The sequence below is a fragment of the Haliotis cracherodii genome, unplaced genomic scaffold, assembly GCF_022045235.1.
Source record: "Haliotis cracherodii isolate W230 unplaced genomic scaffold, xgHalCrac1.p SCAF_21, whole genome shotgun sequence".
NCBI classification, from domain to species: Eukaryota; Metazoa; Mollusca; class Gastropoda; order Lepetellida; family Haliotidae; genus Haliotis; species Haliotis cracherodii.
This window is the reverse complement of record NW_027266277.1, coordinates 3,409,746-3,434,640: the sequence shown is the minus strand read 5'-3', so window position 1 is coordinate 3,434,640 and position 24,895 is coordinate 3,409,746. Positions and strand designations below refer to the sequence as shown.

General features: G+C 38.0%; 1 protein-coding gene across 3 annotated transcripts in view; it reads right to left on the bottom strand.

The window, feature by feature from the left end:
- Nucleotides 1-421: 421 nt before the first annotated feature.
- LOC139470695 (uncharacterized) overlaps nt 422-24,895 on the bottom strand; it is a 176,886-nt gene continuing 152,412 nt past the window's right edge. For all 3 annotated transcript variants that reach the window (XM_071252935.1, XM_071252937.1, XM_071252934.1), the window contains 2 exons: nt 16,236-17,282; nt 422-15,039 (listed from right to left, as the gene is read on the bottom strand). In XM_071252935.1, coding sequence (XP_071109036.1) covers nt 16,254-17,282 — 1,029 coding nt within the window. In that variant the 3' untranslated portion in view covers nt 422-15,039; nt 16,236-16,253. The remainder of the gene's footprint in view (nt 15,040-16,235; nt 17,283-24,895) is intronic.

The following is a 24,895-nucleotide window of genomic DNA, read 5'->3' as shown; positions in this document are numbered from 1 at the left end:
TCAAATCAAACGTTCATTGTTTCACTACACATCCCTGGTCTTTCTTGTACTTTTTGATCACATTCATCATCAACATGTTCTGTTCATTGTCATGTTACACCTCATCCTTCCTTCTTGTTACTCATCCATCACCACCACTCCTACCTCTTTGTATTCCCTTATCAGTTATTTTTGTAACATGCCCTTTTTTGGAGAGTATAGTTGTTAGAGTATTATGTACATTTACATTATACAATCATGTGTTTTATTAAGTTCTGTTTCCTGTTCTGTGTTCCAGATCTCCATCAAATGATTTCCTCTCATATTTCACAACGGCCATCAAAAATAAACTTAATAAAGCGATTATCTCATGACCCAAGGCTGCAAGAAACTGACAAGAAATGAAAACAAAAAAGTCGGAGTTATCGTCATACGATCCATTTTGTATTTTATTAAAAATGCACAAAAGACAATTTTACACAAAGCTTTGCTCTGCCATTTGTATGTTCTAAAAATACAGAGATAAATACATCTGTGCCCATAAGGACGACAATTCTAGCAGTAGAAATTATGCATCAAACACTAGGATGAAAGTCAATTATGTACCTCACCCCAAACACTGGAGTTATCTGCCCTTTGGTTGCCTCTAGATTGATTGTATTGATCATCAGCTTTGCTGGATGAGGGCATTCACCACTTGGTGGCTTAAATCCATTTGGGGCAGATAACTCCAGGTGCATTCAAAGACTTGACCTTGACATTAGCAACATGCATACAGAGTTACTATAACTGCTACATTCATACCTAATAAAAGTTGCATATTACAATTAGTAATTAGGCTAAACATGAAAATTGCTTCACAAATTGCACTTGAAAATTCTGAATATAAATCACAACATTTCAAAGTTATAAGTAAAAGATAATCTAAAATGGTTTTCATAAAACCATGATTTCTAAAGAGTAGTGTAAAATAGTTATAATTAGCCCTTGGAGCCAAACACAATAACACAACACACATAGCTGCACTGAATCAGTAAACAACCATAGAATCATAGTTGAACGACATTATCGACCATACTTCATAACAGATGCAGTAGTGCGGGCCTACCTGTCCTCTACTTTAGCCCTGAACTAGGATGTGTAAGACTTTGACAATTGGCTGTGCTTGAAACTAAAATGGGTAGGGAGGCATAAAAGATAGGAGTCAATTCCTAGTAATATAAATATGTCCCTGCACTACTGTTCATAAATTACTTACCTCACAATCAGGTTTGAAAGCTCTGCCTTAAACCTGAGTGCCTGCGCCCATTTTAAACCTTATAATTGTTAAGATTCATTTTGCAAGATAATCTACTGCAGCAGGAAACAGCTTGCAATGGATGCTCGATAACATCTTGGTTTATGAAATTTTATGGGGGTAAGTTTATTTTTAAGCAGATTTTGAGTTTTGAACTGCCACTTTATCAAGTTTGTAGTATCGTACCACTTCATTGAGATATTTTAGGTCCCATTTTAGAAATAGAAATTTGTTTTCAGTATTAAATGTTTTTATAACTGTTTTACTGCTTTATGATGGAAGCAGGATTTGGTTGTGGGATGAGATCCCTCTTATTTCCATCCTAGATACATCTTGCACATCCCTTCAAAGAATCAGGACATTTTGAAACAATTTGAAACATGCACAGGCGTTAATAAATATTCGTAATCAAGCAGAAATTAAAACTTTATGTCTAATGGTAAAACAAATATTGAATATATTTGTGACATTTCTATTTTAGCAGTCCAATAAATAATTTGTGAGGATACAAGAAAATAATGTTTTACTTAAGATATCCGTTTGTTGCAAACATCCATATATCAATTAATTAATTAAAGTACTGGCAACATTCAACAGATCATATGTGCTCCGGATTCTTTTCATGTCAGGTTACATATGAACTACACAGCTGGAATATCTACCAGAGCATCCATACAAGAACCAGCATGTAGTGTGCATGTTAGCTCAGGACCGCATCTCTCCAGCCTACAGAACCAATGGGAGTTCGGCTAGCAGGGTTTTATGCAAATGTATGGAATGGATGCAGCAAAGATATATCCAGAGGGACACACAATAATATTCACTGCACGAAATTCTTCACAAAAAATATAATGTTCCTGTAATTAAAGTTATTATTAAATCTTACAGTACAGTACACTAGACCATTTCATTACTTTACAGGACCCTCATATTTCCTGTGAGGACCCTTGAAATTAGTAATTGGGGGTCCTCTGGTCTCCAAGTTTTGAAGGTCAAGGTAAAATTCTGGGTTAATATCTTAGTGGTCTTTAAAAGTGGGACAGAATTAACTATGAAACTATTATTCTTGGTATATTAACTTAATCACTGAATTTGTTGATGAAGATGAGCTTCCGCCAGCTGGAGTATTTGTCTTTTCATTTCACTTGGTTTTCTGATCATAAGTGGATGATTGTGAACAAACAACACCATCGTGTAATTGCACGTTTTCCCCAGATAGATTTGCTTGACATTCTGATGATATATTAATGATATATTAATCTTTTAAAAAACACACAAAAGGAAAACACTGTCCAATGACCAAAAACATGTATGGAACGGACTTAAAAAATAAATCTGAATAAAATGGCCTGTTAGACTAAACATATCTTTTAGATATATCCTGCCCTTCCCAAAGCATTTCTCAAACTATCACCACCACATGTAAGCACCACTTGAATAAAACAAACAAGGAAACAAAGAAACAATAAACAAATTTTTTTACCTCATTCCAAGCTTCAGTCTCATGACAACCTCAACGTTTACCTCTGATACCTCCCTGCGTGGAGATCTGAGGACCTCCCTCCATAAAAGTTCTTGTCTAAACTACCTAAACGACCTTTGACCGCCCAATCCAAATGAAGGATGCAAGGGTTCTTGAGCCAATCAGATGTCATCTTTCTTAAATGATTAACTTTCACATCTTGATTCAGAAAACCAAAAATCCAACAGATAAGAAATACTTTTGGGTGTAGAAGCCATGGCGCTGAGAAACATCAGGGTGTACAAAATATCCACAACAATAGAATGTGTGACCTTTATTATTTACATTTGGAAATGTCCATTTAAGTTTGTTTTCGCTCACTAGTACTGAGAATTTAGAAGTTGATTAGAAGTTCACCTCATGTGATCTCCTGTAGAGAGGTTGTCACATCTTCATGCAAATGGGTATCATATTGATCGGATGGTGATGAACTTGTGAAAGTTTCAGTTTCAGACTTGTGGTGCACTACTTATTGCTTCTAAAGCACTTTCAACCTAAATGCATGAGTCAACTTTAATTATAGCTGTCTAAAAGATCTAAAAAATCACATTATATCCAAAATTTGTTATTTGCTTATACACTTTAAAACTACCAATTACGTTCCATGTGTTAACCATGTGATCATGCTTTCAGGTAAAATTGAAGGTTGGTGGGGTAGCCCTGTGGTTAAAGTGTTCGCTTGTCACGCCCAAGATCCGGGTTCCTTTCCTCACATGGAAACAATGTGTGAAACCCATTTCTGTATAGTACTGGAATACTGCTAAAAGCGGCCTAAAACCATACTCACTCAGGTTTAACTTTTAATATATATATATATATATATATATATATACCATCCTAAGACACCATACAGAACGGTTTAACAGTTAATATTTTTGGTGAGTGAACTTTGTTATTGTAATATACAAACTTATACCTTAGTGTTTCCGTTGTAATCTTGTTCTCGGTTGATTGGTTGATTTGTTGTTTCATGCCGCACTCAGCAATATTCCAGCTATATGGCTGCAGTAATCTTGTTCAAGCATGTTTTACTATCCATTGAGAATATCAGAAACTGATGAAGAATTTTGTGTTGAAAGTAGGCACAATACTTATGAATGGGAACAGTTAGCCAAAGTGCACCATGGCAGGAATGTGAGTTTATGAACGTGATTAATACTACATGATGGCACATAGGGGTTCAAATTTGACCTTGATAACAGGTATTTGTGATGTTTGTTTACATAAATATTTTTTCTATGAAACATTTTACCATTATCAAAAAGAGTGATGCAGGTGATAGATGTTTACTAATTTGGCGAAACAAGAATCAGTGTTGACAAATGAAGGATCATAATTGGAGCCATTGTGAGTTAAATGTTGCTGTGGACCTTACGTCGGAGGAAAGCCTAAAGTGATGCAGGTCTGAGAACATTATTCCAGTTCTATCATGGCGGTTCAGCCTCACGTGGGAGGAAAGCCTAAAGTGATGCAGGTCTGAGAACATTATTCCAGTTCTATCATGGCGGTTCAGCCTCACGTGGGAGGAAAGCCTGAAGTGATGCAGGTCTGAGAACATTATTCCAGTTCTATCATGGCGGTTCAGCCTCACGTGGGAGGAAAGCCTGAAGTGATGCAGGTCTGAGAACATTATTCCAGTTCTATCAGCGTCAGGTGGGAGGAAAGCCAGAAAGCCAGAGAGCGTGAGAGAGAGAGAGAGCGTGAGAGAGAGAGAGAGCGTGAGAGAGAGAGAGAGAGAGAGAGAGAGAGAGAGAGAGAGTACAAGACTGTTGGTTGATGTCCCCCTCAAACACATTACAATACCGTCAGCATGTAACACCAGATGTACCATGTTGCAAATCCGTACAGATGTATGGAAATTAATCATGTAATTACAATGGTAACAAAACATGTTCATTGTATATCTCGTCTTATGTTTGTAACCTATCTTATTTATTTTATTCAAAATTTCATTAAATATTGTTTACAAAATTATGAATTTCGGCGAAATAGTGAGTAAAGTGATTGGGAGTTAGCACAACTCAACGTTAGTTACACCAACCACGGTTAGGGTACCACCACTGGGGCCCTGAAACAAACTTTGGTTGACAGAGAGAGGATACACATATCATAAATGCCATACTTTGACAACAATTTAAATAGTAAATCATCATGTCTAGTGATGATTTACCTCAAATTTCAAGTTTGTATTGACCAAGTTTGTTATCACCTGTTTGTTATACACTACCAAGCATTGTATAAAAAAACAACGGAAGAGAAACATGTTTTTCTTGCAAATGTAAGGATTGTATATGTGCTGGTGATGTGCTTCATTCCGGATTGCATTACAGACGGGGGATATAAATTAGCATCGATTTTGAAGGCTTTTACAGGGGGGGCGTTTTTTTAGATGAGTTGGCTTTTTTATAGACTGGGATATACAGTACCAAAGTTTAACATAAGACTTAGACAGACGTAGCACTATGATGGACGTAAGAACAATAGTTTAACATAAGACATAAGACAGACGTAGCACTACGATGGACGTAAGTACAATAGTTTAACATAAGACTTAAGACAGACGTAGCACTACGATGGACGTAAGTACAATAGTTTAACATAAGACTTAAGACAGACGTAGCACTATGATAGACGTAAGTACAATAGTTTAACATAAGACTTAAGACAGCCAAACCACTACAACTACTTTGTGAAACCTGGATCTTACAGATCAATATATCCTATATCCGTGTGTTTGTTTAACATCGCACTCAGCAATATTTCAGTAATATAACAGCAGCTAAAATAATCAAATCAGGGCCAGACAATCCAGTGATTTATGACATGAGCATCAATCCACTCAACTGGGACACAATGACATGCAATCAACCAAGTCTCCAGGCCAGACCATCCAATCGAATAAGTCCCCGATTTCAACAAGCATAGGTTGCTAGAGATTTCTATTCTTCCCCAGAATCTCACTGAGCACATCTGGGGTTAACAAGCCTCCGTATCAAGTCTTACTTACAGACTGATGGATGGTCCTGATCCCTCCTACATCATACCTACATTGCTTTATTTCAAATGAGCACAATATTAAATAAATATTACCATATAAAATTTTAATTGGAGAAGCAAAAAAGCCTCGAAAGAAATGCAAGTTTAAAAAAGCCTGCTTTTTGACATTATAGGTGTACAGTAAAACCCATTCAATGAACCATCAGCCCAATCTAGAAGTTGTTTGACGTAAACAAGCAAAAGTTGCGTCTAGACAACTGACAACATAACACAGGTGCCCTTGCACAGCGTAATAAATATACATTCAAAGAGCCAGAGCTGGACAATAACAAATTGACACGAGTGATACTCCACTATACATATGTACAACAAGGTTCAAAACAACAACACATGGAAAACCATTCAATACACAGTTTTTTCTTCACAAATATCAACAAAAAAGACAAACTACCACCACACAATGTAATTGTGTTATATATAACAGAATTAATGAACAGTGTACAGTCAGCATGTACACTACACTGTCAGCATTTATACAGAGCAACCAATATAGGTTGGGTCGCCAATATTGGTAACTAAGGCTAAATCTTGTAGGTTGAGCACACACATGCAATAGACTATATGACTCTCTAAGTACCCTGAATATATTATAACCACTGTCGTAAGGACACCCCTCCTCAATCTAACATTAGAAAGTTGCAATTTTTTATATATGAAAGTTGATTACATACATTTTTCTGGAAAGAAAAATATATGTGTCTTCAATAAAAAATTGACAAATGTAGTATAAGACCACAATAAATTATTAGATTTTCATTCAAATTTCTAATAAATGTGACATGGGATGCAATTAATATATACTCGTTAATCCCATATTATCATTAATCCAACCTTGTCGGGGTGTAGCTGTATATTTTGTTCAACAATCTGATCAATGCATCTGTGTACAACAACAGGCAATGGATGCGATTCCCATGAAGCATGTCTGTTTGGTCGTAGTACACGGTACACCAGAGTACATCAGATGACGAGAGCAGGGAATACACATAGGGCCCTCTATTTCTTATTAATTGGTTTTTAAAAGCTGGGGCCGAAAATTTGATGCAGGTGGTCAAAAACATTATTAAAAAAATAATTTCAGATACCACTGCTACCAATGAATGAAAAACAAATACGCTTTAACATGGCAAAATACCAATAGATATCTTTGGGTCTCTTTGTTGGGTTACATGGAGAAATATATACATTCTATTCACCATTTTTTACAAACAGCAGTGATAAAATCTAATTTTTATTTTCATTTCACTTAATTATGAAACAGTGTTGGACCCCCCAAATTTTCAAAGGTCATTTTCGTCTTCTTCAAATTTACATTTTTCTGTCTGTCAGTCTTGTAAACCAACTAAAAACAATATAAGGCCCAGTGATCTTTTTCAACAGGAGATATTTGGGGACAGAACAGTGATGTACGACAGGATGTTTGGTGGGGAGACAGATGGCAATGGCAATCTGATAATTAATTTAATCTGGCCTATATAAAGCACTTCTATGTCACATTGTATATTCATATTTAGATATCCAGGTATAGAGCTTTAAAGCAAGAATAAATAACAAAATTCTACTGGAGCCTTTGACCTCTTAATGAAAATGAATCCATATTACGTCAAACTGTATGTTTTTTGTGATGTGCATTTTATGCGTCCTAAAACATTTATCCCTTACAAAATAATCAGTCTATCAATTAGCAAAGAATTCAAATACTGTACGTGAATGCGACGAGAACAGGAAGATGTAGTTTGTGATCAACGTTTAGCTGATGATGAGATCGTTAAACTCTTCAAACTTAGCTAGAGTGCTGTTTCATTTGATTGACATATTGACTGAAATATTTACATTGACCTGTTTTACAGTTTCCAAAAGAAAAGGATCAATATATAGACTGTATAATAAAAGGCATGGTTTTCAAACATAATATAAGAAAAATATATATAATGTAAGTGAATATTGATGACACGCACATCAATATGAGCTTTCATATCAAATGGTATTATATGTCACAGCTGATAATCTACATCATACAGCAAATATTAAAAGCACCAGTAGGGGCATAATAATGTTATACAAACAAACAAACAAACAAACATGATTTTTAAATTCAAATTTAGCTTTTTATGAAAAGCTGACTAAATGTCCTCTTTGACCATATCAAGCCAATTTAATTGGCTGAACTCAAAATATAGCCAATTTTATTGGCTACTTAACAAGCACAGTCGGCCAATCTTATTGACATGAATGAAATAGCCAATTTGATTGGCTGAAACACACCAGCATCCAATTTCATTGGCTAAGATGGATCATCAGGTAAATTGTTAGGCTGTATCACAGACTTAAGTCCCATCAAATATGACAGTGTGTAGTTGTCTCCTTCAATAATTCTTCTTCTGATAACATGAATTGACAATGGGTTTGTTGTATTTTCACCAGCTTGCATTGCATCACAGGGGGAGTCAGCAGGACACACTGCCTCAGCTACCTTTCATAGGTTGTAATATGCTACCTTTCAGTTAAATAAGGCTGTTGCTAAGTAACAGGTTCATGAATCTGACACTTGCATGAGTGACAAGACTTGACATATAAGACCGATAAACAGGCATTGCGTTCTCTCATTAATGAATCAGATTCACAACAAAAGAAAGTGTTTTAACTGGATAACTGCAAGGTTTACTTTCTTCAAAGATGATAAATATTTGCATTATATTACTATTATTTTAAAGAAATCACATATTCATCTTGTGGGAAAATATTCACTTGAGCTTGATGCGCCTAAAGAGGAGCAAGAGGAGTGTCGAGGTCAGTGCTATGCACTGTACTGACATTGGGCCCAGGCAAGGTGATGTTTTCTGCCCCACCCTTTTTCAATTCTGAGATATACGATGTGTCGAGCAACATTTAATGTACGCTCATACACAACAGAGGACAGGAAGTTGTTAAACAGGTCTCCTGTTGCCTCTTTAAAGACTCATCAAACCAAATATTTGTGATTAGTCGTCAACAAGTATACTCGAGATTATTACTTGAAGTTTGTGTCATCACATCTTGTCCTTTGGGGAAGATATGAAAGTGAAAAATGGCTGCAGATTGTACACAGCCTATTTCCATTCACATTAACCTTTATCACATGACCATGTCTGAATTCTATTTTGTATGTAATTAAACTGAGAGGCAAAAGAAAATATACCTAGTTTGTTTCTTATGTATTGAATTTAAAGAACTGTTAAACCATCGCTCATTCCTGCAAAACTTTGTAAAAAGTAATCTGTGGCTGGGTAAGTTTGTGAATAAAATAAATTGGTTCACTGTAGACTGGGGTAAGAAATGATTTTGAAACCACATGACCCCCATCATGTTTGAAATGTAAATTTGTGCTGAAAAATGTGAATTTATTGAGTTTCAAAGATAAGATATTCATCAGCAGTTGTGTATTGTGCAAAAAGTTGTTTTTTTGTTTTTTTAAGTATTTAAATCAAATGATATTTTAAAAAATAAAACCATGTAGTAATATTCTCTGAGTGCTGACTATGCACTATAACAGTTAGGTTTTTGGATATAATATCGTATATTAAGTTCATATCGCTAATTTAAGTTAGTTTTCAATTGAAAATCAACCATACGATAAAATCAACTGACAGGTATAGTTTCTTTTGCCAATCAGTTTACATACTGAAGATACATCTCATTTTTATTATTATTTCAGGTATCATAAGTCTGCAACAAAGCGTAAATCTCAGAAATAGTTTTTCACCTTGAGGACAAGAATCTACTCAATCATACCCTCCCCTCCAAACAGAAGCTTGTCAAATGTAAATACGTTCTGCATAAATACAGCAATGAAAAACATGATCTACAAATATAAAAACATCATCGATGCTGCTACACAAATGTCCATCTGAAACACAGGACTTACCGAAGTATAGGTTGTCAACACAACATTAACAAACTCACCAGGATTGCGTTCAAGACAGAAAGGCCACAATGGAGGTTTGAGCAGAGGCAGCCAACCTGACTTACTGATGGACGTTTTGTGTTGACTCAGCAGATTACAAGGACATGCTGTCTTCATCAGTGAACTGGAGTGCACATTGGAACTTTTGGTGCTGCTTGTCGTTATGTGAAATTCATAAACCATTGTTAATTGCTGAATAATGATATAAATCATATTTATATCCATGCTGCTCAAGCTTTAATTATTTTTACCTGTGAACAATTGCAAATCAAGAAAGAGTAGAGTTGTCAAAGAGTATCTGTTTCTGTAGTTAAATTGTTTCTTTGTACTACATTTCTCTTGGGGAATTATTGCCATGGAACAGTATTTACTAAGAAATTGTTCCCAGCATACCTTTGCACTGGAAACATTTGTTTTGAATGCATCTAATTCCATGTGGAACTGATCACCGTTGACAAATTGGCAAATAAAGAAAGAAACTCAAATAATAGGTAAGAGTTATGTCCCTTTGAAAATGTCTGCATCATTCTCATGTGATAATTTGGGAGTTTTACAATTTCCTTTTATTCCTGAACTTCTCGTCCTTTCTGTGATAGAGTCAGAAATCATGAACCTATGTTTAGGATATAATTTTAAAGAACATATTTTCATAACACCTGCTTCATTATTGAAATCAGTGATATGGCTGTTGTTTTGGGCTGTTCTCAAGGAGTAAAAGCCAAGTACAATAGATGTCTGTGTAAGGAAAATACAGTTGGGGACAAACAGTACTTGAATGTGAACTACACTTGCAGCAAACAAGTCAGCACACAGTCTGGGTTAAACACGTCACTAGCTCTGCCAGACATTGGTCAATCTCTACTGAAGACCATGACTCTGGCCATCAACAGGGACTCAAGGTCACTTTGTGAATAAGAATACTACTGTCTATAACCATATCGCCAAAAGGAAAAAACAAGAACAATTTTGTCTGAACAATTACCTATCCATTTGAAGCAACTATACTCAGTGGAACAATTACATCACAAGAACATGACTGCCAAGCGTCCTTGATCACACGATTCAGCTTGGGTTTAGAGAACACATCTTTACTGCCTTAGAAATATATTTTTTTAAACAATACTCATGTTGACTTTCAAAGGCGAGATTACACTTCTTGTTTTGAACGCAATCCTGGTTTTGAAACTACAGAATGGTCAATAAATATGACTATAAATACAAACAATTGTTAGCATGCTTATGAACAGACTAGCAAAACTTGAAGCTTCCTCTGAATAAAAACTTGATATTCCTACAGATAACAATGCTGATGATAGTTTGCTATAGTTACTGGTCTTTACATATTTGAACTGTGGGAAGTAAAAAGTCTAAATACTGAAAACAACACATTATACTTGGAAGTCTTCAGGATACCTTGAACATTGGGACATATGGTCTGTGGAAGGGGTGGGGTGGGGTGGGGTGGAGTGTGGGGTAAGCCGAGGAAGAACTGGGTAGGAGGAGGGGTCAGGGATAGGTAGGTGTAGGGAGGGGGAAATGGGGGAAGGTATTTAACATGTAACTATTTTAAATAATGATAATTCAAATAGGAGTTGTCAGGTTACATTTGCCACTGGTAATTATTGGTTAACATTTGTCAATCATTAAATGTGTAAGTGAAAAAACTCTCCAAAAATTGTGTATATCTATTTTGAAAAAGTGATCAATCTGACAGTTGATATTGTAAAACATAATCATATCGTATAGTGTTAAAAACGCAGATAATAATCATACCTATTAAAAATAAACACATCTTGATTTCAGCTCGAATGGATGTCTGTGGAACGATTAAACCATGAGTCTTGATAAAGCTACCTCAACACCACAGCAATAGACACAGATGAATTTACTCACACTACACAACACTAGATTAACAAGCATTCTACCCTGCACCACAAAAACCATCCATCGTTGCTTCAAGCAAAAGCTTTGTATAATATGCATTTGTGCATTGAGAAGCTTCCAAGCTACAACAAAACATAAATATTTGAGGCATGTAATGCACAGAGGAAACCCTTACACTTTGCCACAAGGAACATCCCATACAGGCATATATCAAGTTATGAAATTTAATATCAAAGATTAAAATACATATGTTAGACATCAACATCCAATTTTACATGACACTTCCCCATGATTCAAACATTTACTAGTTGAACTCAACCATAATTCTATTTCAAAGTATGGGGGTAAAATTGGGATTGACATTAAAAGTGAATCCGGTTTGAAGATGAAAAGAATATTACGCTCTCTGCTATGCAGAGCCATAAAACAGTGTTTAATTCCATTAAATGGAAGAATGACATGCATTATGATTTAGTTAAATAGATTTTCTTGCTTGAAGCTATCAAAAAATCAATATGAACATAAATAGCAATATATGAATAATTGGCAAGATAACCCATGTTTTTTTTAATGGACATGTTTTTTAACGCAGTGTCCATTTCAGTGTGATGTGTCAACTCATGACATGTAGTTTTTAAAAATATAATCACATATATTGAATAAAATTCAACACCAGAATTCCTTTACCCTGTAGAAAGAAACAAGTGACTATTTGTGCAAAATAGTGCAAGATTTTCAGGAGAATTATCATTAAAACACTGCAATGAAAAAATTGAAATAAAGTATTATTATAATAAGTTGTCTGGTAATGAGTAATTTTAAAATCTAGATATAATATTTATGACAAAACATCACATATCTATTCTCCGACAACTGACAAAGCTACATATAAGCACGCACCATATGTTTCTCTACTCTCATGATATATACACATCTCAACACATTGACCCTTACAGGGCAATCCCAGGTTAAACAAATAAATAAATATTTACAGTAAATGCATAAAAACAACACATCAAATAGTTGATTTCATGGTGTATTGAATACACTACACAATATCAGATAACCTCTATTCGGGGCTGGGTAAAAGTTGACTGGATCGCCAAAATAAAAGACTGGATAAGAATAGATAAAGTCTTCTAAATGTCATTTTTCATGACACTTCTGAAAAATAATATTAAATTTATAATGTATTTTTCAAGTACATACACTGAAAACAAAAATGATTACATTATTCTTAGTAAGGGCCAGTCAGCTTTGCTTTGGACTCCAAACTTGGATATGCAATGTGAAATTAATTCATATAATTTCAAAATCCAATATTCCAATTATTAGGTGAAGAGACTTTGCATTTGAAGAGTTTTAAACTTACAAAAGAAAAATCTTTTGAAAAATTACAACAGAATATTTTGACACTTTTTACACAATTTCTTCATACTCTTGTGTCTAATAATATGAATTTAACCAATTTTCTCATTTTTAAATCACATGTCTATACAAATGTTGTTTTAAGAAATGTCTCCTCCAAGAAAACATGTTTTAGACTGTAACAGAAACAAACCACCAACATAACAAGACTGTTCACCAACAAAATCAAACAGTAACAATCAGCTTGAGAATTCTAGATGCCAACGTGGGGAGAGTTATCTCCCCTGGACCATGCAACAAGACTTGGTTTCTCAACAACCTCCCTAACTTGAAGCTCAGGAGTGTACAACTTGACTTTTTCAATAATTAATTCTGTAATAATACCAGTTTGGCACATAGTTTGAAAATAAAAAGTGTTTTTCCATCGCCTCACAAAATAAATTGATATACAATACATATTTCATCAGCAAGTTCCATTCAATGAAAGGAAACAGTAATTAATTCTAAAAGAAATTCCAGTATCTATGATAAGACTTTGAAAAGCCTTTTCTCCAAATCCCTGAAGGAAGTATTAATTTATGCTGGTGATAGAGACCACCCCGCAGAACATGGGTGACCTCATCCACACAGTTTTGTGAAAGTGCATATTAAAACTCGATCAATTCTTTTTTTACACTATGAATCATAAATAACTTCTGAAACGTGCAACATAGATCGTGTTATGTAGGCAGAGCATGTATACTGTTTTGTTGGTCATCTACCACCTACGACTCGACCTTCGTTAAACCGCTGATCACCTATAACGCTCATCAATTATTTGGACCCCTAAGGCAGCGTTGTAGTGAGGGATCACTCTATTCAACTTTAACCCCAAATACCCTTTCGTTTCTCAATCATTGGTCCACTCAGCTTATTCAGTAACAGATAGGTCCTCGGGCAGCTATTGCATATTGATATTGTATGAATTCATGGCCGATTCACCACAGATCCTGCCGCATATAGTTCAACGATAATTTTGAAAAAACTTTTCTCAGAAATTAGGAATACATTTGATGAAACAATTTGAACAAATACATATTTTCACGACTGCCGCCAAGTTGTGTTGTGATAGTCATGTGCATAAAACTAACTCCAGTATGGATTCCTGCCAGTGCTGACCGAGGTCCTACTGGACTGTGTCCAGCCGAGCGGCCTTCTAATCGAATATCTAATTCAAAGGCAGGTAGCCCAAAATGACCAGAGAAAGCCTAACCTTTCCTAATGGCAGCAAGCCTCACCCTTTACTGGACAGACCATCCGATAATTTTATCTCTTAAAAACAGAAACAGGACTTGGCACAATTCTTAGGAGATATTGCACAAAATTGACATTTTGACACATCAGTAACCATGGCCTTGGATGGGGATGACTCTCAACGCCATGAACGCCTCTGTTTCGAGGGCCATTGTCAGTGATGATCACAGCACTCTTATTTGCATCAAGATTCCCCTGGCCAATGAAACTAAACCTGTCTCATTAGTTGAACCTTTGCTATTTTATCAGCAATCCTTCTGAATTGATGCGAGAGAAACTTTTCTACTTTGTATTTGAGTCATGTTTTAAAATTTTGAACTTTTTGTGGGTATAATCAAAACAGTGTCAATTCCAGCAATGCAAAATATTTCTTTGTACAATGGAAGGTTAGGTAGCCTTAAGTTCTGGGATTTTATTTGTATTGCATCAATAAAATAATTCTTCCCTTCCTTATATTTCCTTCTCTGTGTTACCTCAGCCAGTTTCTGATTGTTACCAAGGAAATGAATAAATGACATGGTCTAGTTCCTTCAGGGATCTGATCTGGGAGCTGAAAATGTTTACATGGCAAGAAAAAAATATTTGAAGTAAACATCTTTGAAAAGATGTGAGTCTGCAGTTCCATCTATGTTTCAAATATAGAGAATCACTACCAGTTTGTTGCTGCCTCCAATACAGCGTACAGCTTCCACGAGTCTGGAAGGAAGCAGAAAATGATGATGATAATAATAATAATGATGATAATAATAATAACAATTACAATAGAGGATGGTAGGGGAGTGGGGGGACCCTTTTAGGCCTGCCAGACCTGCATAATTTAAGGAATGAGTAAAACTTTAAGAAAATTGTTATGAAAATTATCAGATGTGTTCCCGTGTACGAGTATTAGACTTGATTCATTTCAACAATTAATTTTTTTTTTTTTAATGTTTAGGGCTATGGGTAGGACTGAAATGTGTCAAAAAGGCTGCATTTAGAGGTTTTCAGTGAACATATATTTCTTTAACATGAACGTTTCTTTGATCCATGCTGAATTTCTTTCAAGATGTCGGCAGTTAGTACTACGAGGTAAATAATACATCTTGGGTCTTGGACTTGCTTTAAAGTTAAAACTTCAGTAAAATATATGTAAACATTTTCATGCACATATCTGATGGTCTGTTGAGGGATCTAAAACAAATAGTTATTCCTTCAAGAAAATACTTTTCCCAAAATTAATGTTGCCTGAGATTTTTTTTTAGACAGCAAAGTGCCATTGTACAAAGCGATCTTAGCATTAAGGTGATCGTAACTCCGATACATTAACATAGATTTACAACAGTTGTAGCACTATGGTGATCGTAACTCCGATACGTTAACATAGATTTACAACAGTTGTAGCACTATGGTGATCGTAACTCCGAAACGTTAACATAGATTTACAACAGTTGTAGCACTATGGTGATCGTAACTCCGATACGTTAACATAGATTTACAACAGTTGTAGCACTATGGTGATCGTAACTCCGATACGTTAACATAGATTTACAACAGTTGTAGCACTATGGTGATCGTAACTCCGATACGTTAACATAGATTTACAACAGTTGTAGCACTATGGTGATCATAACTCCGATACATTAACATAGATTTAAAACAGTTGTAGCACTATGGTGATCGTAACTCCGATACATTAACATAGACTTACGACAGTCAGAGCACTAAGGTTGATTTGTACAACGGCACCCTGGTCATGCTGGATATCCTGTATATTAATTTTGAAATAGGTAAATACTTTACACAGAACGGAAGACATTATACGAGGAAAACCTCTACATCGCCATAACGACAACTATTTCTTGTCTACTGCAGTTTCCCTCATTCACACATGCTCGAAGTCAACTCATACTGACCTTGACCTTGGCCTATAGTCAGTTGCCCAGCGGAGAGAATGACATGGAATCATGGATCCTCTGTGGGGTGGTTGGCAAGGTCATGTGACTTGATGTCGGCAGAGACAACATGGGTGGCATGCGTGGCGACAGCTGCATTTGACTGTGGTAGGGCCGACCTGTATGTGTCGACACCGGCAGGCTCATTGGATCCATGGGTAGGGAGATGTTGTTGACATGAGCTGGATACGGGTTGCGGTCGGTTGGCAAGGTCATGTGAGGGTATGGGCTGGACAGCGATCGATTAAGATCATGAACAGACTGGGAGAAAAGGCGGTCAGAATGATGGGAGATAGGTGAATGCGATGCAGATGGCGTTAACGGCGATGAATATGTCACTTCTGATTTGGGGGATGTTGTACAAACAGAACTTTGGTATGAACTTGATGACACAGAGGACTCCTGGATCCTCATGCCTTGACTGACCAGATTCAGCCCACGGCTGCGGTCCAAGCTCAGCGGTTGCAAGTTTCGGCGGTCTAGCCCCAGATGGGAACCACTGCGGTTTAATAAATGAGCACTAGTTCTGTCCATGATTTGAGAGAGGGACCCGCCTCGGTCCAACCCTAAGTTGTGATTCAGGTTCAAGCCCTGTCCTGGCGGCCTGTTGACGGAAGCGCTCACCACCTCCCCGGTATCGTCCAGTTCGATGAAACTCACGGATCCAGACCCCGACATGAGCTTTTCACTTCCAGGACTGTGTTTCTCTAGGCTCCGGGGTCCATCGGATCCGGGACTCTGGACCATGCGATCATGCCGTAGTGCCTCGGAATGTCCCAGGCCCCCGAGACCAAGGAGAGGCGAATGTGGTGGGCCGTCCAAGCGGGACCTCTCCTGAAGGCCGAGGGCAAGTGGGAAGGATCCCAGGTTTCGATCATGGTTTTGGTCGTGGGTAGGCACCATTGTTGGAGCGTTGTATAAATGTTCCGATTTTGATTTCTTCTTTCGTTGTTTGATGTGTGAATTAAGGTCGTCCGGACTCTCTATAGGCTTAATGTGTATATGCATCTGAAACACAGGAATTAACAACTCATGAATGCAATGGATACTCGCCTTACAGGAGAGAAAAGTGTTTTACATCAATATCGCAGTGGCTTGTAATGATATATCCTGGATCAGGACAACCTGTGGTTGATGGTGGTGATCAGGTACAATGACAAAGGGCTCGGTCACAGACAAGGGTCAGTCTTCCCTATTGGTCGGTCAAGCATTGTCCAGCAGACCAGGGTTAGTCTTCCCTATTGGTCGGGCAAGCATCTTCCAGCAGTCAGTCTTCCCTATTGGTCAGATTTTATAAAAAAAACCAACCAATTGTCTGCCCACAAAAATTATGTTGTTGTAAGGTGCTTTTCTTAAAAAATACAGGCTAATAGTTTTAATTAAAAATATCTGTTTTTGTAGTTGTAGCCGAAAAAATATCTGTAATATCGACAGAAAATCTCCGGCCCCTTCCCCTTCCCCAATCAAAAGGTCAGTCCCTAAACTTCTTAGACACATTTCCTTGGTTTTTTTTTGCCAACTTGAAAAGAAAACTCCAACCCACACAAAGAACCCAATTCAAAATGGGTGTGAATCATTCTAGCCTAAATGTCTTTTACCCACGATGCCCATAGTTGACTTATGATGAGCTAACAATGAGGAAGACATGGTTACGAGTGATCTCGATCAAACTGAAACAACATTTACGGCACAAACGGCACAAATGGCACAAAGCCCTAATATTTAATGTCATTGTAGCTTTGTTCTTCCTTTCAGTACACACACCTTTATTACTAAACATGTTTGTTTATATTTTATCGATGTACTCAGCAAAATTCAAGCTATATGACGGCGGTCTGTAAATAATAGAGTTTGGACCAACAATCCAGTGATTCATATTATGAGCATCAATCCACCCAATTGGGACACGATAACATGCATCAACCAAGTCAGCGAGCCTGATCACCTGATTCTGTTTGTTGCCTCTTACGAAAAGCATAGTCGCCTCTTACGGCAAGCATGGGTTGCTGAAGACCTATTCTAACCCGAATCTTCATGGTGGTGCTCTATACTGAGCGAGTTAAACATGAAATGGTAAGGTTATATTTTCTTCTTCTTTTTTAAAGACAAATGGATGTTCCAGCATCCAACAGAGTGATTAACCTAAAACTGCCTGTAGCTTAATGCCTTTTGTTTAACTTCCAATCCATATAGGCTTTTTGTCTGAGTTTATTTTTATTTTTTTCTATTTTCAATATTCGTCACTGTTACAGGCATGGCAAGGTATGGCAGTGAATGTGTTGTTTTAACACCACATTTAACATGAGTTCAGTTGTATCATGGCATGTAAACTTAATGTGTGAAGATGTGACTGATGCTGACAACTGATTATTATCAGTTGGTTAAGCACATTAACATGGGTAGTTGCTGTCAATCCCAATAATCTCAATCTGAATCGGGGATTTGAACCAGTGCCAAGCAGATCCTGGCACAAGTAAGGGATGCAACTCTGCAAAGCAAATTGCAGCACATAAGTGTGTACTCTGACTTAGGATGAAGTAAAGTATTGTTTCCTAGGCAACATTTATGTTATTTCTTTCTTATAATGTATTTCTTTGCTTACAGACATCATGAACAGTAGGTCGAAGAAAAAACAAACTATTTTAGTGTGCAGTGCTAGCTAAGCTTTTTTTGCTTGTTATAAGCAAATTGTTTTATGGTGCACAAGTTTGTACTTGTTGCAGGTGAAAATATATTTCAAGAGATTTTATTTTTCCACTTTTCATCTCTTTGGTGTCGGAGAAACAGTGAACTAATACCTGGAAATGGTCTCAGCTTTCAAATCTTAAATCATATTTTGTTTCATACAGATGACTCTTTGGTTTTAATGGAAGTATTTAAAGAGCAAAAATAAAAAATACATCAACCTATGCAATATCCATAAGGCGAATGTTCCGTTACTATACATGGTATCACAAAGGTTTTTGGTGTTTTTTTCATGATATTCTCATCGGCATTGTACAAAATTGTCAAAAAGATTTGAGTTAAGAAAATAATTATCCATATTTTAAAAATTGTTTCAATCTGATTGAACATAATGTTACTAGATGCTTTTTTCCCAATTGAATTGTTGAAACTTAATGATACATTATCTATAATTACCACAAATTACTCATGGAAAATGTAGTTCCAATGGTGTTGAATAGAAACGAAATCTCTTTAAAGTACGCACAAAATGCACTTGCAAAATAGATGACATCATTAAGGTATTAAAGATTTTGTATATTGCAAAAAAATATCCCACTCATTTATTTTTCAAAATCTGACCACTCAAACAAGATTATTATTGCTGTGAAAAAGACTGCTTGAAAGTCTTTCAGTAGGTTACTCCTTGTCGTCTTTGTATCTTAGTTAAGTGCAGTGAAATCTACATTTCTTACACAATGACACAGAATTGTCCATGACATAAGGGCCTGGAGCTCACCTTCTTGCATGTGAAGTGAGTGAGTGAGTGAGTGAGTGAGTGAGTGAGTGAGTGAGTAGGTGTGTGAGTGAGTGAGTGGGGTGAGTGAGTGAGTGAGTGGGTGAGTGGAGTGAGTGAGTGAGTGAGTGAGTGAGTGAGTGAGTGAGTGAGTGAACAATATTCTAGTTACATCACGGCATGTTGGCGTAATGTGGGAGGAAAGCCTGAAGTAATGCTGGTCTTTGATGCCTACCACTTATTTGAAACCCACGAGCAGGGCATGGTGCTGACAAACCTAGAGACATAATATGGGCGAACCAGGATTCAAAACCACAATCAGAGGTTCTTGGTGTGACCAAGGGAGGCAATCCTGCAAAGTGAATTGCAGCGCCTTAGATGACAGTGCCACCTGTGCCCCCACATGACCTGGTGATATAACACTAACACCCTCGCCTCTGGTTGCATATCTGCTGTTTGTATCCAAGCAATGGGAATACGATGCATCAACCAAGTCAGAGAGTCTGACCACCCGATCCCGTTAGTCGCCTCTTATGACAAGCATAGTCACCTTTGCCCATCTGCTCTACAAAAAAGTCCACTTTTGCCTTCATGCAGGACTTAAGGTATAAAACCCCAGCAACAAAGTCAGCCTTTTATGTGGGATTATAAACCTACTGCCACTTTTGCCTATAGTATTGTAGTTATCTTGCTATCTCATAGGTGAGACTTGCTAGGAGGTTTTACATTTGAACTGTAAGACCTGTTGAGAGGTTTTACATATGAATTGTATAAACAGTTGTATTTATTGTATTTACTATGCATCTAATGTTGATTTTTGACTGGTTAAATTCCATGAATTGGACCTGCAACCACAGGTATTATGTTTAGTATGTAACTAACTGAACCATTGGGACAGGTGTTGTGAGGGTGTTCAATCTTACATGGCATGACCTCAGTTGTCTGCATGCTGCACATTTTCTCACCCACTGTCATCAAATTTGTGTCACACCCTGACTACTGTATTGTTTCACTGTAAGATATGGTAATGTATTCTCATTCTTTCTTGATTTTTTTGCATTTAGGCGGTTCATAAGTTAATTTAAATACTCTGCAGTTTTGATTGAAAATGTGAAACCCTGAGTTGTGTTTTTACTGTAACTCAAGCAGCACATGAAATGATTGCCTCATGACCCCAACAAGACAAAACCTCACATGGGCCTTGTGGTAAGGTGAGCTAAAACTACAATGAAAGCAACGTGATATCCTTCTTGCTTCTTCCATCCTCTGGCAAAAACACTGACCAAGTAATTAACATTTTATATCATGTAATGAGTCGTGCCATGTTATCTTACTCCTAATGCAAGGAATATGTATTGATTATTCTTCATCAGAATGACAGTTTGTTTGGCCGGGTAAAGAGTTTTCTTTAAATCAGTAGCCATACTTCCACGACAAAAGCCTTACCAGCCCCCTGCTTTCTCCACTAATAGTCTGTGGGTAATAATCACATAAAACTGGTTGATCATGATGTAACCAATTTCCCATATGTGAACTTATCTTGTGTATCTTTACATGTTTGTTGTTTAATGCCGCACTCAGCACTATTCCAGCTGGATGACGGCGGTCTGTAAATAATCGAGTCTGGACCAGATAATCCAGCAATTGACATCATGAGCATCGACCTACACAAATGGGATATGATGACATGCATCCTGTTAGTTGCCTTTTACGATAAGCATAGTTGGCTCTCATAGCAAGCATGGGTTGCTGAAGACCAGCTTTAACCCGGATCTTCAAAAGGGGATACAGAACATGGGTTGCTGAAGACAAATTTTAACCAGTCATATCAGGGCATGTCACCTTTATGTGGGAGGAAAGCCCAAAGTGAGGCAGATGTTTACCACTTTGGTGAAACCCAAAAGCACGGGAAGCATAATTAGGGCAAACAGGGAGTCGAACCCAATCAAAGGTTTCTGTTGTATCCAAGGGACATAACTCTGCACATTGAACTGCAATGCCTCAGATGACTGGACCCGATAACACACAGGACACCTTGAATAGCTTGTTGAAAAATATTTAAAAAAATAATGCCTCTCTCCTCAATCTTTAAACAAACAAGAATAATCATTCAATTATTTTTTTTTTTTCCCATGTCAATTTCACAGTGTCCATTTGGGGTAACTAACTACCAATTAGAAACCCATGTAATGTAAAAATCTTAAGCTTGTGTAAAATAACGGTACAAATAGTATTCCAAGTGCATCTACTCAAAAACAGTCAGCTGGCAGATGGCAGCTGCTCGCAGGGCTATTTGTCTTCATAAGTGGAAAATGGCCACTGATGATGTAACATTAGCATAACTAGCCATAAATATAATGACAAATCAATATATCAAATTTATTTTCTTGAAAATCTTTTCTTCCATGTGTCCCTCTGACAAGTACATTATCGGTGCGTCAATCATGGCTGTACAGGCTACAGCTAGAGGGCTAGACCATGTACATTATCGGTGCGTCAATCATGGCTGTACAGGCTACAGCTAGAGGGCTAGACCATGTACATGTCCCATGTTTCCTTCTTCCATTGGCCAACCTCGAGCTACCTGTGAAGATCCAGGTCTTCAGCATCAAGGGCTGGGACAGGGAACTCGGCTGGGACAGGGAACTCAGCTGGACAGGGAACTCGGCTGGGATGGGGAACTCGGTTGGGACGGGGAACTCGGCTGGGACGGGGAACTCGGCTGGGACGGGGAACTTGGCTGGGACGGGGAACTTGGCTGGGACGGGGAACTCGGCTGGGACGGGGAACTCGGCTGGGACGGGGAACTTGGCTAGGACGGGGAACTTGGCTGGGACGGGGAACTTGGCTGGGACAGGGGACACGGCTGGGACGGGGAACTCGGATCCGTGGTTAGATACAATGTTTAATGATAAAAATTATCCAGAACTCCATGGCTACACTACAATGTTTGCATTTCTTTCTGACTAAGCATGTATTCCTTCCTAAAAAACTTTTATATTTTTGAATAAAGATAAGCTTCAGTCAGATTCAGTGTATGCATGACCAGATCATCTTATAGTGTACCTAAATTCTTTTTGCCACGGCTCTGGTCAGAATGGTAGGATATACCCATAGACCCCCTCTCCATCCATTCTTCTGGGGCTCATAGAATATACCCATCCATCCCCTCTCCATCCATTCTTCTGGGGCTCATAGAATATACCCATACATCCCCTCTCCATCCATTCTTCTGGGGCTCATAGAATATACCCACCCACCCCCTCACCATCCATTCTTCTGGGGCTCATAGAATATACCCATACACCCCCTCTCCATCCATTCTTCTGGGGCTCATAGAATATACCCATACATCCCCTCTCCATCCATTCTTCTGGGGCTCATAGAATATACCCATACACACACTCTCCATCCATTCTTCTGGGGCTCATAGAATATACCCATCCACCCCCTCTCCATCCATTCTTCTGGGGCTCATAGAATATACCCATACATCCCCTCTCCATCCATTCTTCTGGGGCTCATAGAATATACCCATACACCTCTTCTCCATCCATTCTTCTGGGGCTCATAGAATATACCCATACACCTCTTCTCCATCCATTCTTCTGGGGCTCATAGAATATACCCATCCACCCCCTCTCCATCCATTCTTCTGGGGCTCATAGAATATACCCATACACCTCTTCTCCATCCATTCTTCTGGGGCTCATAGAATATACCCATACACCTCTTCTCCATCCATTCTTCTGGGGCTCATAGAATATACCCATACACCTCTTCTCCATCCATTCTTCTGGGGCTCATAGAATATACCCATCCACCCCCTCTCCATCCATTCTTCTGGGGCTCATAGAATATACCCATACCCCCCCTCACCATCCATTCTTCTGGGGCTCATAGAATATACCCATCCACCCCCTCACCATCCATTCTTCTGGGGCTCATAGAATATACGCACCCACCCCCTCTCCATCCATTCTTCTGGAGCTCATAGAATATACCCATCCCTCTCCTCTCCATCCATTCTTCTGGAGCTCATAGAATATACTGACCCATCGGTTCATCCATTCTAAGCCATCCCTCCATCCATATTTTGCCATAGCCTTGATATCTGTATTCTTGCATTTAATAACATAACATATTGTACCCTAAATGTGCCTGAACTAAAAACTATTTAATTTGTTATTTTAACAAACATTCTCTGAGGGAAGCTTCTACTGGGCGAAGGCACTAATTACTTTGAATACACCATTACAATATGTTGAACCTGTGGCAAGTTGCCATGAAAACAGTGCTTTCAGTGTGCTTCCCATGCCTGACATGGCATTGACTAGACGGAAATGTGGCAGAAATACCTCTCTTTTTGTCCAAACACAACAACAGATTTTGATGTGAATCCTGGAAACTGTTAGTTCATTCGTTCATTCGTTCGTTTGTTGGTTGGTTAGTTTGTTACCCATCGATCCCCACCAACCCATGCTTATCTCACTGTGTGGATTCCGGGTTAGAATAGGTCCCCACCAACCCATGCTTATCACACTGTGTGGATTCCGGGTTAGAATAGGTCCCCACCAACCCATGCTTATCACACTGTGTGGATTCCGGGTTAGAATAGGTCCCCACCAACCCATGCTTATCACACTGTGTGGATTCCGGGTTAGAATAGGTCCCCACCAACCCATGCTTATCACACTGTGTGGATTCCGGGTTAGAATAGGTCCCCACCAACCCATGCTTATCACACTGTGTGGATTCCGGGTTAGAATAGGTCCCCACCAACCCATGCTTATCACACTGTGTGGATTCAGGGTTAGAATAGGTCCCCACCAACCCATGCTTATCACACTGTGTGGATTCAGGGTTAGAATAGGTCCCCACCAACCCATGCTTATCTCACTGTGTGGATTCCGGGTTAGAATAGGTCCCCACCAACCCATGCTTATCACACTGTGTGGATTCTGGGTTAGAATAGGTCCCCACCAACCCATGCACCAACCACCTATTTGTATGTTTCCATGGAGTTTTCAAGTCCTCTTGAGGTGATTCGTTGGTTGTTACAACTTTAGGATTGGAAACAACTATTAAGGGGTGGAATCACAAGAATTTAGAAGAAAGTTATCCCATGTAAACATTTTGAAACCCAGAACATAATTGCAGA